The sequence below is a fragment of the Mustelus asterias genome, chromosome 14 (genome assembly GCF_964213995.1).
Source record: "Mustelus asterias chromosome 14, sMusAst1.hap1.1, whole genome shotgun sequence".
Taxonomy (NCBI): Eukaryota; Metazoa; Chordata; class Chondrichthyes; order Carcharhiniformes; family Triakidae; genus Mustelus; species Mustelus asterias.
In genome coordinates, this window is record NC_135814.1 from 103237984 (window position 1) to 103255389 (window position 17406).

General features: G+C 49.4%; 1 protein-coding gene across 1 annotated transcript in view; it reads left to right on the plus strand.

Annotated features, from left to right (window-relative positions):
* LOC144503431 (uncharacterized) overlaps window positions 1–17406 on the plus strand; it is a 54331-nt gene that overhangs the window by 26064 nt on the left and 10861 nt on the right. The window contains exons 11-15 of the mRNA XM_078227739.1: window positions 2595–2816; window positions 4034–4207; window positions 7033–7161; window positions 9359–9427; window positions 12526–12594. Coding sequence (XP_078083865.1) covers window positions 2595–2816; window positions 4034–4207; window positions 7033–7161; window positions 9359–9427; window positions 12526–12594 — 663 coding nt within the window. The remainder of the gene's footprint in view (window positions 1–2594; window positions 2817–4033; window positions 4208–7032; window positions 7162–9358; window positions 9428–12525; window positions 12595–17406) is intronic.

Sequence of the window (17406 nt, forward strand, 5' to 3'; positions counted from 1 at the left end):
CCCTCTATTGTTGAGAGGTGGCAGCTTTTCAGTTCAACTCAAATGAACTGAACTGAACTGACTGAACTCAACTAACTCACTAACTAACTAACTAACTAACTAACTAACTAACTAACTAACTAACTGAACTGAACTCACTCATTGAACTGAACTGACTCAACTGCCGACAGACAGTTAAGTTCGTATTTTTATATCCCTGATGACCTATCAATTTCCTACACCAGGATTGGTCTAGTGATGTCAACAACAGTAAATTCAAATTTGATAGGGTCCTGATCGCTGAGTGTCTTCTTTAAACTGATAGGCTGTCCAAATTCAAAAACCTGGAAAGCCTGTTACCAAGGCAACCCTGATGCTTGGGCCACGTTACAAATGTTGCAATCTGTGTACTCTGTGTACCTGCATTTTAAACATCCGAGCATGAACACAAAACCAGCTTTTAAAGGGATCTCACTTCACAAACTCAGCTCCACAACGTCGAGCGTGAATTGCATTCATGGAAAAGTGGTCCTAACTTCACTCTGTGGGTGTGAACAACGAGCAAAGAACAGCACAGCACAGGAGCAGGCCCTTCGGCCCTCCAAGCCTGCACCAAACATGATGCCCGACTGAACTAAAACCGTACGCACTTACGGAGTCCGTATCCTTCCATTCCCATCGTGTACATGGATTCATCTAGACGATCCTTGAATGCTGCTATTGTATCTGCTCCCACCACCTCCATGGCAGCGGGTTCCAGGCACCCACCACCCTCTGTGTAAAAAACTTGCCTCGTACATCTCCTTTAAACCTTGCCCCTCGCACCTTAAACCTATGCCCCCTAGTAATTGACTCTTCCACCCTGGGAAAAAGCTTCTGACTATCCACTCTGTCCATGCTCCTCATAATCTTGTAGACTTCTATCAGGTCGCCCCTCAACCTCCGTCGTTCCAGTGAGAACAAACCGAGTTTCTCCAACCTCTTCTCATTGCTAATGCCCTCTATACCAGGCAACATCCTGGTAAATCTTTTCCGTACCCTCTCCAAAACCTCCACATCCTTCTGGGAGTGGAGATGTTTCCTTAATCCCATTCCCGAAAGGTCTGGCTCTCAATCTTAGACTCCCCAAGCAATGGAAATAGTTCCTGTTTCCCTTAATGACACGATGGCACAGTGGTTGGCACTGCTTCCTCACGGCGCCAGGGACCTGGGTTCGGCTTTCAGCTTGGGCCACTGTGTGGGGAGTTTGCACATTCGCCCCGTGTCTGCTTGGGTTTCCTCCCGGTGCTCCGGTTTCCTCCCACAGTCCAAAGATAAGTTTAAGTTTATTTATTAGTGTCACAAGTAGACTTACATTAATGCTGCAATGACGTTACTGTGAAAGTCCCCTGGTCACCACACTCCGGCGCCTGTTCAGATACACTGAGGGAGAATTTAGCACAGTCAATACACCTAACCAGTGCGTCTTTCAGACTGTGGGAGGAAACCGGAGCACCCGGAGGAAACCCACGCAGACACAGAGAGAACATGCAAACTCCACACAGACAGTGACCCGAGCCGGGAATCGAACCCGAGTCCATGGCGCTGTGAGGCAGCAGTGTAAACTACTGTGCCACTGTGCCACCCTATGTAAAGATTACGTGGATTGGCCGTGCTAAATTGCTCCTTAGTGTCCAAAGATGTACAGGTTAGGTGGATTGGCCATGCTAAATTGCCTTTACTGTCCAAAGATGTGTAGGTTAGGGGGATTGGCCATGATAAATTGCCTTTAGTGTCCAAAGATGTACCGGTTAGGGGGATTAGCCATGCTAAATTGCCTTTAGTGTCCAAAGATGTGTAGGTTAGGTGGATTGGCCATGCTAAATTGTCCTTAGTGTCCAAAGATGTGTAGGTTAGGGGGATTGGCCATGCTAAATTGCCCCTCAGTGTCCAAAGATGTGTAGGTTAGGTGGATTGGCCATGCTAAATTGCCTTTAGTGTCCAAAGATGTGTAGGTTAGGGGGATTGGCCATACTAAATTGCCCCTTAGTGTTAGGGAGATTAGCAGGTTAAATGCATGGGGTTATGGGGATAGGGCCTGGGTGGGATTGTTGTCAGTGCAGACTCGATGGGCCAAATGGCCTCCTTTTGCACTGTAGGGATTTAAAATCTTGAAATTGTTATCTAACCATAACTCAACTGTCTCAATTCCCGGGAATAAATCCTAGTTTGTGTAACCACTTCAAATATTTTCACCCAAGGAGGCCCAGGAACATTCTGGTAAGCCCTGGCTGCACTCCCTGTAGGTGTGGTACCCAGCAATGAAGACAGTAACTCCAGGTCCGGTCTAACCAGGGCCTGGTAGCGATGTACATCTCCTGCAATGTCTTGTATTCCAGTCCCATCTATAGGCCAGCATTCGATAGAGCATTGTCCATCGGAATACTGCCTCTTCCGTCTCTGCCTAACAGAACTCCGGGGACATTTGCAAAGATTAGATCGGGATGTGGGGGAGGTTGGGGGCGGGAATTTGAGTGAACGGGTTCACATTGGGCTAGGTTGGGAGCAATGGGCCGAATGGCCTCTTTCCCAGCTGGAATACCTCTGATTCCACTGTCATCGCTCTGCCTCTTAAGGAAAGTCGGCCATTCCGGATACCACAGAAACTTCCAGAATGGAAGGACTGGATCAAGGCGCCCGGATCAGTGAGGACGGTCCAATCAGTGCAGAACATGGTGTGAGCAAGGATGGAGGGAATGTCGGAGTTTTCCCGGAGATATCCGGCCAGCCGGAGCTGGAGGGAAGAACGGTCGGATTCATCGGGATCAGGATAGAGGAAGACGGGGATCTGGTGAAAGGTGAGGATGGATTACTTTGTCTGCGATTCGTATTGTCCCTCCCCCTGTCCCAGTGCGGAGCTCCATGAGGAACATTGCTGCTCCATTGTGGAGCTCCACAAGGGGTCTCTCCCTGCCCCAGTGCGGAGCTCCATGAGGGGCCTCACTGCCCCAGTGCAGAGCTCCATGAGGGGCCTCACTGCCCCAGTGCAGAGCTCCATGAGAGGCCTCTCCCTGCCCCAGTGTGGAGCTCCGCAAGGGGCCTCTCACTGCCCTAGTGCGGAGCTCCGCGAGGGGCCTCCCCCTGCCCCAGTGCGGAGCTCCACTAGGGGCCTCCCCCTGCCCCAGTGCCAGTGAGGTGGGGACGGGGTTCGTGAGGTAGGGGCAGGGGCAGCGAGTTGGGGGCGGGGTCAGTGAGTTGGGGGCGGGGGCAGCGAGTTGGGGCGGAGTCAATGAGAGGGCGGGGTCAGTGAGAGGGTGTGGTCAGAGAGAGGGCGTGGTCAGAGAGGGGGCGGGGTCAGCGAGAGGGCAGGGTCAGCTGGGGGGTTCTAATCGTCCTATTGCATTTGTCAACAAACAAAGAACAAAGAACAAAGAACAATACAGCACAGGAACAGGCCCTTCGGCCCTCCAAGCCCGCGCCGCTCCCCGGTCCAGGATTGAATCCTGAATCCAGGATCCCCGCCCAATTTTCCAGCCTATCTACATACCAATATCCTATCCACCGAGCTGTCCCTCACAGCTACGATGCTTTGTTCATTACAACCTATTAACTTACCCCCACCCCCCCATTCCAGACCATGTGATCTCCAGGGAGAGGCGAAAACCCAGAGTGAAAACCCCAGGGCCAATATGGGGAAAGAAAATCTGGGAAATTCCTCTCCGACCCCCTGAGGCGATCGAAACGAGTCCAGGAGATCACAATGGCCCTGATCGGAAATTGTCGTGCAGTCCCTCGGGCTGCAAGGTGGGGATTCTGGTTGACTTGAGGTGGAGACGTTGGACTGGGGTGGACACAGTGAGAAGCCTCACAACACCAGGTTAAAGTCCAACAGGTTTATTTGGTAGCACGAGCTTTTGGAGCAACTGACCTGATGAAGGGGCAGCGCTCCGAAAGCTCGTGATTCCAAATAAAGCTGTTGGACTTTAATCCCTGGAGTTGTGAGACTTCTCACAGATGTCTGACTGTGAACTCGGGTGTATTTTGGATTAATCCTTCTTGCCTCCCATCAATCCAGGGGATGCGGGTCAGAGGCGAAAGCCCAGGCCTGTGCTCCAGGTGCTGCCTCCAATCCACGGCACGACAGGCCCGGTCAAGCAGAGGAACCAGGCAGGCCTCAGACACAAGATCAGGAGGAACAAGAATTCATCACCAGGCGCTGTGCGAGGCACTGTACCCAAGGAACTGAAGGGTGAGTGTGGACTGCCCGGGGGTGCAGGGGCAGTGGGTGGTTGCAGGAGGGACAGGAACTGGCAGGGGCACAGATAAACAGTGGAACAGAAACAGGAGGAGGCCATTCAGCCCCTCGAACCTGTTCCACCACTCCGTTACCTCATGACCGATTCCTATCTCAACTCCATCCAACCAACTTGGTTCAATAACTCTCACACTCTTGTCAAGCAGAAATCTATTGTCACCTATGTGCTGACGGAGTGACATCCTCGTGACCTCAGGCAGAGCACAAGTGTTTCCTCCAGTGAGCTGGGCTGCTTAAATAAACCATTACCGCAGACCTGGCTACAGTCAGTGTTACTAAACCACTGAAAACTACATCGATCAAATCCCAGTTTGAAATGTGGGTGGCACAGTGGTTAGCACTGCTGCCTCACAGTGCCAGGGACCCGGGTTCAATTCCGGCCTCAGGTGACTGTGCTGAGTTTGCACGTTCTCCCCGTGTCTACATGGGTTTCCACCCACACTCCAAAGATGTACAGGTTAGGTGGATTGGCCATGGGAAATGTGTGGGGTTACGGGGATAGTGCAGAGGAGAGATCCTGGGTGGGATACTCTCTCCCAGCCCGAGGCTGGAATTGAACCCGGGTCCCTGACGCTGTGATGTGGCAGTGCTAACCACTGTGCCGCCGTGCCCACTACGTTTCGGTGATAGTCGTGCTCAGATTGCGAAGTCTCTCTCTGTTTGATCGCGTTCCTGGCTTCTCGCCATTTAGAAAAGCGCGCTGAAGCAACCTTTCTTGGGTCCAAACCCGAGGAGGTGAGTTTTCCCCTTGGCTGTCCTCCATCTGCCACAGTTAACATAGAACATAGAACATAGAACAGTACAGCACAGAACAGGCCCTTCGGCCCACGATGTTGCGCTGAGCTTTATCTGAAACTAAGATCAAGCTATCCCACTCCCTATCATCCTGGTGTGCTCCATGTGCCTATCCAATAACCGCTTAAATGTTCCTAAAGTGTCTGACTCCACTATCACTGCAGGCAGTCCATTCCACACCCCAACCACTCTCTGCGTAAAGAACCTACCTCTGATATCCTTCCTATATCTCCCACTATGAACCCTATAGTTATGCCCCCTTGTAATAGCTCCATCCACCCGAGGAAATAGTCTTTGAACGTTCACTCTATCTATCCCCTTCATCATTTTATAAACCTCTATTAAGTCTCCCCTCAGCCTCCTCCGCTCCAGAGAGAACAGCCCTAGCTCCCTCAACCTTTCCTCATAAGACCTACCCTCCAAACCAGGCAGCATCCTAGTAAATCTCCTCTGCACTCTCTCCAGCGCTTCCACATCCTTCTTATAGTGAGGTGACCAGAACTGCACACAATATTCCAAATGTGGTCTCACCAAGGTCCTGTACAGTTGCAGCATAACCCCACGGCTCTTAATCTCCAACCCCCTGTTAATAAAAGCTAACACACTATAGGCCTTCTTCACAGCTCTATCCACTTGAGTGGCAACCTTTAGAGATCTGTGGATATGGACCCCAAGATCTCTCTGTTCCTCCACATTCTTCAGAACCCTACCTTTGACCCTGTAATCCACATTTAAATTAGTCCTACCAAAATGAATCACCTCACATTTATCAGGGTTAAACTCCATTTGCCATTTTTCAGCCCAGCTTTGCATCCTATCTATGTCTCTTTGCAGCCTACAACAACCCTCCACCTCATCCACTACTCCACCAATCTTGGTGTCATCAGCAAATTTACTGATCCACCCTGCAGCCCCCTCCTCTAAGTCATTAATAAAAATCACAAAGAGCAGAGGACCAAGCCCTGATCCCTGTGGCACTCCGCTAGCAACCTGCCTGCAGTCCGAAAATTTTCCATCCACCACCACCCTCTGTCTTCTATCAGACAGTAAGAAGTCTCACAACACCAGGTTATTTGGTAGCGAATACCATAAGCTTTCGGAGCACAGCTCCTTCGTCAGATGGAGTGGTCTCTGTTCTCAAACAGGGCACAGACACAGAAATCAAATTACAGAATACTGATTAGAATGCAAATCTCTACAGCCAGCCAGGTCTTAAATGTACAGACAATATGGGTGGAGGGAGCATTCAACACAGGTTCAAGAGATGTGTATTGTCTCCAGACAGTACAGCTTGTGAAATTGTGCAAGTCCAGGAGGCAAGCTGTACTGTCTGGAGACAATACACATCTCTTTAACCTGTGTTGAATGCTCCCTCCACCCACATTGTCTGTACATTTAAGACCTGGTTGGCTGTAGAGATTTGCATTCTAATCAGTATTCTGTAATTTGATTTCTGTGTCTGTGCCCTGTTTGAGAACAGAGACCACTCCATCTGACGAAGGAGCTGTGCTCCGAAAGCTTATGATATTTGCTACCAAATAAACCTGTTGGACTTTAACCTGGTGTTGTGAGACTTCTTACTGTGCCCACCCCAGTCCAACGCCGGCATCTCCACATCATTTCTATCAGACAGCCAGTTACCTCTCACTCAATCTGTCAATGCCCCTTTGCGTCTTCCTGCTCCCAGCTGTACTAAATGCTGTACCACATCGTTTAGTGTGAGTCAGCAGGCTCGGAGGAAGGGATGCAAGAAAAGGCACGGTGTGTGAGATTGGCACTGCCCTCCTGTCGGGCACACACTCGTTCAGGATTACTGTTGTGGGCGGGACAATAATGTAGCCGGAGTCTTGCTGTGCCCCTGGTTCCAGGTGTGGCGATGCCCTGAGGGCAGGAGACGGGGTGTATTGGGTCATTCGATGGTGTCTCTCGGATTGTGGACTGTGTTTTATTCTCTCTGCCTCCAGAGCTCCATAAGGACACCGCGGCGGGAAGTCTGCTCATGGCTCCAGACGGACAGGTTGTGCAACTTTCCTGGTTGGGATCTGTCCAAATTCCCAGTGGCAGCTTTCCAACCAACGCCCCTCGTCAACAAGGTGAGCTATTCTTTTTAGATTTGATTTAATTTATTATTGTCACATGTATTAATACACAGTGAAAAGTATTGTTTCTTGTACGCTATACAGAAAAGCATACCGTTCATAGAGAAGGAAAGGAGAGAGTGCAGAACATAGTGTTACAGTCATAGCTAGGGTGTAGAGAAAGATCAACTTAATGCAAGGTCCATTCAAAAGTCTGACAGCAGCAGAGAAGAAGCTGTTCTTGAGTCGGTTGATATGTGACCTTAGACTTTTGTAAGACGCGCACAAGCACGCACGCACGCACGCACTACAGTGCAGAAGGAGGCCATTTGGCCCATTGAGTCTGCACCGACAACAATCCCACCCAGGCCCTATCCCCATAACCCCAAGTATTTATCCTGTTAATCCCCCTGACACTCAGGGGCAATTTCGCATGGCCAATGCACCTTAACCAGCATATCTTTTGGACTGTGGGAGGAAACCGGAGTTCCCGGAGGAAACCCATGCAGACACGGGGAGAACGTGCAAACTCCACACAGACAGTGACCCAAGCCGGGAATCGAACCCAGATCCCTGGCGCTGTGAGGCAGCAGTGCTAACCACTGTGCCACTGTCCCCCTATAGCCCACCTATCCTCTCCCCTATCAGGGACACTGCCCACCCATTTTAAGTTGATAAAGCAAGCATTGGGTATTAGTACTCTCCACTTCCCAACTGATTCAAACATCTCCAAAGATCAGGCACCCAGCCAGAGAGAGAGAGCGAAGGTTAATGTTTCAGGTGCATGAGTTTCTCTGGATCTGCTGAAATGTCATCAGCCTGAAACATTGACCCTATCTGCTCTCCAACTCTACAAACCTTCCTGACCGACTAACAGTTTTCCAACATTTTCTGAGTTTTTTTTTCATTCTTCCATGAGATGTGGGCATAGCTGGAAAGCTCATCCCTATTTGCCCCTTGAGAAGGTGGTGGTGAGCTGCCTTCTTGAATCGTTGCAGTCCCTCAGGTGTAGGTACACCCACAGTGCTGTTAGAGAGGGAGTTCCAGGATCTTGACCCAGCAACAGTGAAGGAACGGACGATATATTTCCAAGTCAGGATGGTGAGTGGTTTGGAGGGGAACTTGCAGGTGGTGGTGTTCCCATGTATCTGCTGTCCTTGTCCTTCTAGATGGAAGTGGGCATGGGTTTGGAAGGTGCTGTCTAAGGATCTTTGGTGAATTGCTGCAGTGCATCTTGTAGATGGTACACACTGCTGCTACTGAGCGTCGGTGGTGGACGGAGTGGATGTTGGTGGAAGGGGTGGCAATCGAGCGGGGCTGCTTTGTCCTGGATGGTGTTGAGCTTCTTGAGTGTTGTTGGAGCCGCACCCATCCAGGCAAGTGGGGAGTATTCCATCACACTCCTGACTTGTGCCTTGTAGATGGTGGACAGGCTTTGGGGAGTCAGGAGGTGAGTTACTCACTGCAGGATTCCCAGCCTCTGACCTGTTTTGGCAGTCACAGTATTTATATGGTTAGTCCATTCAGTTTCTGGTCAATGGTAATGCCCAGGATGTTGATAGTGGGGGATTCAGCAATGGTAATGCCATTGGATGTCAAGGTCTGATGGTTAGATGCTCTCTTGTTGGAGATGGTTATTGCTGGCATTTGTGTGGCATGAATGTTACTTGTCACTTGTCAGCCCAAGCCTGGATATTGTCCAGATCTTGTTGCATTTGAACATGGACTGTTTCAGCATCTGAGGAGTTGTGAATGGTGCTGAACATTGTGCAATCATCGGCGAACTTCTGACCTTATGATGGAGGGAAGGTCATTGATGAGCAGGTGAAGATGGTTGGGCCTGGGACACTCCCCTGAGGGACTCCTGCAGAGATGTCCTGGATCTGAGATGACTGACCCTCCACAATCACAACCATCTCCCTATGTACCAGGAATGACTCCAACCAGCAGAGAGTTTTCCCCCTGATTCCCATTGACTCCAGTTTAGCTCACCTGGAGGTAAACGTAGGCAGGCGGACTAGAGGTTCTTTCACTCGATACCACTGGTCGTGGAGCAGTCAATCCTGGTTCCAGGGATGGAAACCTCCACAGGATCAAACCACCAGAAATGATCTAATGGGGGAGCGAGCGGGGGCTATGCCTGTGGGATGCTGTGGCAATTGGTTTCTCCTAACCGAGGTCTCCATGGTAACTGGGTTCCCTTATTTTACAGAGCACATTCCACCTGAGCGCAATGTCGATCGCAAGAAGGCCGGACGGGCTGTTAAGCAGGGACTGGAAGGTGAGTTAGTGAAACGGGACAGGACTCAGAATCCAAACACCTCAGAGGGATCTTGAGCACTGAAATGTACATCGAGGGACCGAATTCGCCAAGATGCTGGGAGTTCTCCCCTGCTGCTGTTAGTGGGATCTTTCACTTTGACTTGGGCAGGTTTGCAGCTGAAGCTTTGGATTAATGCCTCATTCTAAAGCCAGCACCTCAGACAGTGCCGCATTCTCATGGTACTGTACTGGAGAGTCACACCCTGGTATGTGTGCTCAGCTCACGAGCGTGGAACCTGAACCTCCACACTTCCGAGTCCTGATCACTGTCCAGTGACACCTCATAGAATCCCTACAGTGCAGAAGGAGCCATTCGGCCCATCGAGTCTGCACTGACTCTCTGATAGAGTTTCTTAACAGGCCCTCTCCACCCTCCCTACCTCCATAACCCGACTTATTTACCACGGCCAATCCACCTAACCTACACATCTTGAGACACTAAGGGACAATTTAGCATAGCCAATCCACCTAACCCACACATCTTGAGACACTAAGGGACAATTTAGCATGGCCAATCCCCCTAACCTACACATCTTGAGACACTAAGGGACAATTTAGCATGGCCAATCCACCTAACCCACACATCTTGAGACACTAAGGGACAATTTAGCATGGCCAATCCACCTAATCTACACATCTTTGGACAGTAAGGGGCAATTTAACATGGCCAATCCACCTAACCTACACATCTTGGGACACTAAGGGACAATTTAGCATGGCCAATCCACCCAACCCACACACCTTTGGACTGTGAAAGGAAACCGGAGGAAACCCACGCAGTGACGGGGAGAACGTACAGACTCCACACAGACAGTGACCCGAGGCTGGAATTGAACCCGGGTCCCTGGTGCTGTGAGGCAGCAGTGCTAACCACTGTGCCACCGTGCTGTCCTCCTGGCCGACACCTGAGATTGACTTGAAGTCCATCTGCTTATCTCGAACCCAGGAATGACGGGAATAAAGGGGCACACTCGAATCTCCGAGTCAGGCAGTAAGGATCAGCTTGAAACAAAATGGGAGATTTGGATATGTTATCAAATCTTACTTGGGTCCCTTTACAATCACCCATTCAGTAAACCCTTCAATATCCAGACTTGGAGTTTGTTTTGACACAGGAATTAAATGAGAATAAATCAATGACTCATCCGAGGGTTCATATGTTTCCTGAGGTCCATTTATTTGAACACAAGATTCAAACTGTAACATAATCCCCTGACTCATCTGACGATGGGTCAGCCAGACTCAACACGTTGGCTCTATTCTCTCTCCACAGATGCTGTCAGACCCACTGAGATTTTCCAGCATTTTTCGGTTCTGTTTCAGATTCCAGCATCCGCAGTATTTTTGCTTTTATTTTTTTCCTTACTGCACGATTTAAATACTCGAACATTACAACGTTCAAATATCTTGTAAGTAACTGAGTCATTAATCACTCAGAAGTAGCCAGCTCTGTTTAATGCAGATCTCACGCCAACAATTGGCCAGAAACTGAAATTTAGAACTCGCTGCTTTGTATACAGTTACAGTATACAACTGAGTCACAACACCAGGTTAAAGTCCAACAGGTTTATTTGGTATCACGAGCTTTCGGAGCGCTGCTCCTTCATCGGGTGAGTGGAGAGGTAGGTTTCACAAACACGGGCATATATAGACAAAGACACAATTGCAAGATAATGGTTGGAACCCAGTTCTCCACTCGCCCGATGAAGGAGCAGCGCTCCGAAAGCTTGTGTTTCCAAATAAACCTGTTGGACTTTAACCTGATGTTGAGAGACTTCTTACTGTGCCCACCCCAGTCCAACGCCGGCATCTCCACATCGTTGTATACTGTTAAAAATCCTTCCAGTAATTTTCCATTCTGTCCAAATCAGTAAGCACTCGATCTTTGACTCAGATGGGTTGTGTTGGACATCCTCTAGATAGGGGCCTCTAACGTGTTATTTGGACTTATTTAGAAACATAGAAACATAGAAAAACTACAGCACAAAACAGGCCCTTCGGCCTCACAAGTTGTGCCGAACATATCCCTACCTTCTAGGCCTACCTATAACCCTCCATCCTATTAAGTCCCATGTAGTCTTATCAGAGGAGCTTCAAAAGCCTCCTACACACTCTCCGTACCATCCGATAAAGCTACCCGAAAACATCTCACAGTGCAGCAACTTTATAAAAGAGCACCAACTCATGTTGCTCACAGCTCTGCCTTTTTCTCAAAGCATGCTGGTCAAATGTCAGGCTAAAAATTATGTCAACTTTCTTCTCTTCCTCACAGTTGATAGCAGTGCACATCGAATAATTCTTCGAGAAATCCTTCACAGCCCCTCCGAGCTGTGGTTGCCCCCTGTTCCCCAGTGTTTTATCCTGAATGCTCTCAGAGCCCATGTGCTTTGCCCCTTGACCCCCATGTATTAACCCATAAACTCCTCCAAATTTTGTTTTTAGGTCATGCGTGGTGTGTGGGCGTCACTGGCCAGGCCAGTCTTTATTGCCCATTGCTAATTGCCCCTTGAGAAGGTGGTGGTGAGCTGCCTTCTTGAGCCGCTGCAGTCTGTGTGGGGTAGGTACACCCACAGTGCTGTTAGGGAGGGAGTGCCCGGATTTTGACCCAGCGACAGTGAAGGAACGGCCGATATATTTCCAAGTCAGGATGGTGAGTGGCTTGGAGGAGAACTTGCAGGTGGTGGTGTTCCCATGTATCTGCTGCCCTTGTCCTTCTAGATTGGAGTGGTCATGGGTTTGGAAGATGCTGTCTAAGGATCTTTGGTGAATTGTTCTCAGCATCTTGTATATGGTACACACTGCTGCGACTGCATGTCGGTGGTAGAGGGAGTGAGTGTTTGTGGATGTGGTGCCAATCAAGCGGGGCTGCTTTGTCCTGGATGGTGTCGAGCTTCTCGAGTGTTGTTGGAGCTGCACCCATCCAGGCAAGTGGAGAGTATTCCATCACACTCCTGACTTGTGCCTTGTAGATGGAGAGGGGGGTTTTGATCTGGGATGCTGTAGGAATGGTTTCCTCTATTTCTGTCTCCATGGTAACTGGTTTATTTTATTTTCCAGGGCACATGCCAGTTGATGGTGACCTAACTGACAAGAGGGCAGGAGCAGATACTGAGCAGGAACTGGAAGGTGAGTTAAAGAAGGCACCTCAGGCAGTGCAGCACTCCATCAGTACCGTGCTTGAATGTCAGCTTGGATTAGGTGTGCAAGTGGGTAGAATGGGACTTGGACTCACAACTATCTGACCACTGTCCAGTGACCCCTGGGCTAGAGAGAGAGGGGAAATCAGCCAGGGTTCCCGCTCCTGGCAGGCAGGATTAAGGAGAATCCTAAGGCATTCTATTCATACGTTAGGAACAAAAGAGTTGTCAGGGAGAAAATCGGACCTCTCAGGGACAAAGGAGGGGGATTATGCTGAGAACCCAAGGGAATAGGGGAGATCCTAAATGAATACTTTGCATCGGTATTCACGAAGGAGAGGGGCGTGTTAACCGGGAGTGTCTCGGAGGGAGGTGTTGACCCGTTAGAGAAAATCTCCATTACGAGAGAGGAAGTGTTAGGTTTTTTAGGGAACATTAAAACTGACAAAGCCCCAGGGCCTGATGGCATCTATCCTCGACTGCTCAGGGAGACGAGAGAGGAAATTGCTGGGCCTCTGACGGAAATCTTTGTCGCTTCTTTGGACACGGGTGAGGTCCCTGAGGATTGGAGGATAGCGAATGTGGTCCCGTTGTTTAAGAAGGGTAGCAGGGATAACCCAGGAAATTATAGGCCGGTGAGCTTGACGTCCGTGGTAGGGAAGTTGTTGGAGAGGATTCTTAGAGACAGGATGTATGTGCATTTAGAACGGAACAATCTCATTAGTGACAGACAGCATGGTTTTGTAAGAGGGAGGTCGTGCCTTACAAATTTGGTGGAGTTTTTTTGAGGAAGTGACAAAAACGGTTGATGAAGGAAGGGCCGTGGATGTCGTCTATATGGATTTCAGTAAGGCATTTGACAAAGTCCCACACGGCAGGTTGGTTAAGAAGGTTAAGGCTCATGGGATACAAGGAGAAGTGGCTCGATGGGTGGAGAACTGGCTTGGCCATAGGAGACAGAGGGTAGTGGTCGAAGGGTCTTTTTCCGGCTGGAGGTCTGTGACCAGTGGTGTTCCGCAGGGCTCTGTACTGGGACCTCTGCTATTTGTGATATATATAAATGATTTGGAAGAAGGTGTAACTGGTGTAATCAGCAAGTTTGCGGATGACACAAAGATGGCTGGAATTGCGGATAGCGAAGAGCATTGTCGGGCAATACAGCAGGATATAGATAGGCTGGAAAATTGGGCGGAGAGGTGGCAGATGGAATTTAATCCGGATAAATGCGAAGTGATGCATTTTGGAAGAAATAATGTAGGGAGGAGTTATGCAATAAATGGCAGAGTCATCAGGAGTATAGAAACACAGAGGGACCTAGGTGTGCAAGTCCACAAATCCTTGAAGGTGGCAACACAGGTGGAGAAGGTGGTGAAGAAGGCATATGGTATGCTTGCCTTTATAGGACGGGGTATAGAGTATAAAAGCTGGAGTCTGATGATGCAGCTGTATAGAACGCTGGTTAGGCCGCATTTGGAGTACTGCGTCCAGTTCTGGTCGCCGCACTACCAGAAGGACGTGGAGGCGTTAGAGAGAGTGCAGAGAAGGTTTACCAGGATGTTGCCTGGTATGGAGGGTCTTAGCTATGAGGAGAGATTGGGTAGACTGGGGTTGTTCTCCTTGGAAAGACGGAGAATGAGGGGAGATCTGATAGAGGTATACAAGATTATGAAGGGTATAGATAGGGTGAACAGTGGGAAGCTTTTTCCCAGGTCGGAGGTGACGATCACGAGGGGTCACGGGCTCAAGCTGAGAGGGGCAAAGTATAACTCAGACATCAGAGGGACGTTTTTTACACAGAGGGTGGTGGGGGCCTGGAATGCGCTGCCAAGTAGGGTGGTGGAGGCAGGCACGCTGACATCGTTTAAGACTTACCAGGATAGTCACATGAGCAGCCTGGGAATGGAGGGATACAAACGATTGGTCTAGTTGGACCAAGGAGCGGCACAGGCTTGGAGGGCCGAAGGGCCTGTTTCCTGTGCTGTACTGTTCTTTGTTCTTTGTTCTTTGTTCCTGATCACTGTCCAGTGATCCCTGGGTTAGAGAGAGGGGGGAAATCAGCCAGGGTTCCTGCTCCTGATCACTGTCCAGTGATCCCTGGGTTAGAGAGAGGGGGGAAATCAGCCAGGGTTCCTGCTCCTGATCACTGTCCAGTGACCCCTGGGCTAGAGAGAGAGGGGAAATCAGCCAGGGTTCCTGCTCCTGATCACTGTCCAGTGACCCCTGGGCTAGAGAGAGAGGGGAAATCAGCCAGGGTTCCTGCTCCTGATCACTGTCCAGTGACCCCTGGGCTAGAGAGAGAGGGGAAATCAGCCAGGGTTTCTGATCACTGTCCAGTGATCCCTGGGCTAGAGAGAGAGGGGAAATCAGCCAGGGTTCCTGCTCCTGATCCCTGTCCAGTGATCCCTGGGCTAGAGAGAGAGGGGGAATCAGCCAGGGTTCCCGCTCCTGATCCCTGTCCAGTGATCCCTGATACAACATACACGCAGATACTTGAATCCTTTGTGCTGCCAACCTGAGCCTGAATTCCTGTAGTGTTAGGAATGTGGGAGCGGATCTTGGCTCTATAATCCCAGTTCTGATAAAAATAATCACTTATTACAATCACGGAATGCAATTAGATACACAAATTCCTCCGGGGTGGGTTTATACGTTCAAAAGTTCATAAGATATAGGAGCAGAATGAGGCCATTCGGCCCATCGAGTCCGCTCCGCCATTCGATCATGGCTGATATGCTCCTCATCCTCATTTTCCTGCCTTCTCCCCATAACCCTTCAACCCATTCCCAATTAAAAATCTGTCCAACTCCTCCTTAAATTTACTCACTGTCCCAGCATCCACCGCACTTTGGGGCAGCGAATTCCACAGATTCACAACCCTTTGGGAGAAGTAGTTTCTCCCCAACTCTGTTTTAAATTTACTGCCCCTTATCCTGAGACTGTGACCTCTCGTCCTAGAATGCCCCACAAGAGGAAGCATCCGCTCCACGTCTACTTTATCCAGACCTTTTATCATCTTGTACACCTCAATTTGATCTCCCCTCATTCTTCTCAATTCCAGAGAATATCGGCCTAAACTGCCCAACCTCTCTTGGCAACCCCTGGGATGCCCATTCTGTTCTGAGTGTGTCTGATACTCATCTGAACTGGGCATTCTCCCCAGGGGCGCCACCTAGCTGACAGCAGGAGACTGGCCCACTTGTCCAGCAGGGCAGAGCGCTGGACAATGGAAGTCCAGGAGTAGAGAGAGAATTAAAATGAAACCTTTCTCTCTTTGACTGGAATACCATCGGAGGGGGCAGTGGAGGAATCAGTGTGTTCTGTGAGTTCAATGGTTCAGTAGTTGATTATGTGAGTCTGGTAACTGATCTATGCTCACTGTGCTTGACTGGTTAAGTCTGGGTGTGGGCTCAGAGCAAAGTAAACAGACACCATAGAATCTTCTAGAGGCATTTTGTGATTGCAGAGTAATTTTAAAACTCTTATAAACAAACATGTTGCTCACTTGGAAACAAGAGTAATCTCTGTACTGCTCTGAGATAAATAAAATATAAAACCATTGCGATGTGGAAAGTACGGCCTGAAAGGGCAGTGAACGCAGATCCAATGGGAACTTCCAAAAGAATTGGATAAATGTTTGACAAGGAAACGTTTGCAGGGCAGTAAGGAAAGAGAAGGGGGCTGGGCCTAAGTGGAAAGCCCCTTCAAGGGGATGACACAGTAAATTATTTTTAAAATTCATTCCTGGGACATTGGCATCGCTGGCTGGGACAGCATTTATTGCCCATCCCTAGTTGCCTGAGGGTAGCTGAGAGTCAACCACATTGCTGTGGCTCTGGAGTCACATGTAGGCCAGACCGGGTAAGGACGGCAGATTTCCTTCCCTGAAGAACATTAGTGAACCAGATGGGTTTTTCCGACAATGGTTTCATGGTCATCAGTAGATTCTTAATTCCAGATTTTTTTTATTGAATTCAGATTCCACCATCTGCCGTGGCAGGATTCGAACCCGGGTCCCCAGAACATTAGCTGAGTTTCTGGATTAATAGTCTAGCGATAATACCACTAGGCCATCGCCTCCCCCTAGATAATGGAATGAATGGCCTTCTATGCTGTAAGATTATTTGATCTAATTAAAATTCTACATTGAGTGACATCCTTTCCCCCTGATTCCTTCCTGATGTAGATGCCGATACTGTCTCTGGGAGCGAAGGAGATTCTAATCAGTCCCTGGGGTCAACGCATATCCGCTCGAAGCGAAGGCGAGGGAGGAAGGTCGGTGTAAAGTTCAGCTGCTCCGGGAAACAGTTTTCCAGCATTAGATCCACTCAGTAAAAGCTGAGGAAGAGAGAAAGGCCCTTAGTGAGACTACACCCCCCACTGTCAACCAACAACTCTGCACATCCTCACTGGAAGGACTGAATGACCAGCACTCGCAGTGGGATCTGATTCCATACAAACTTCAATTAGCACATGGGATATTACAGGATGGCCAGTGTCTCAAAATAGATATACATCTCAACTTGACACAGCTGAGGCTTACTATAGAGAGAGCTTTACTCTGTGTCTAACCCCGTGCTGTACCTGTCCTGGGAGTGTTTGATGGGGACAGTGTAGAGGGAGCTTTACTCTGTATCTAACCCCGTGCTGTACCTGTCCTGGGAGTGTTTGATGGGGGACAATGTAGAGGGAGCTTTACTCTGTATCTAACCCCGTGCTGTACCTGTCCTGGGAGTGTTTGATGGGGGACAGTGTAGAGGGAGCTTTACTCTGTATCTAACCCCGTGCTGTACCTGTCCTGGGA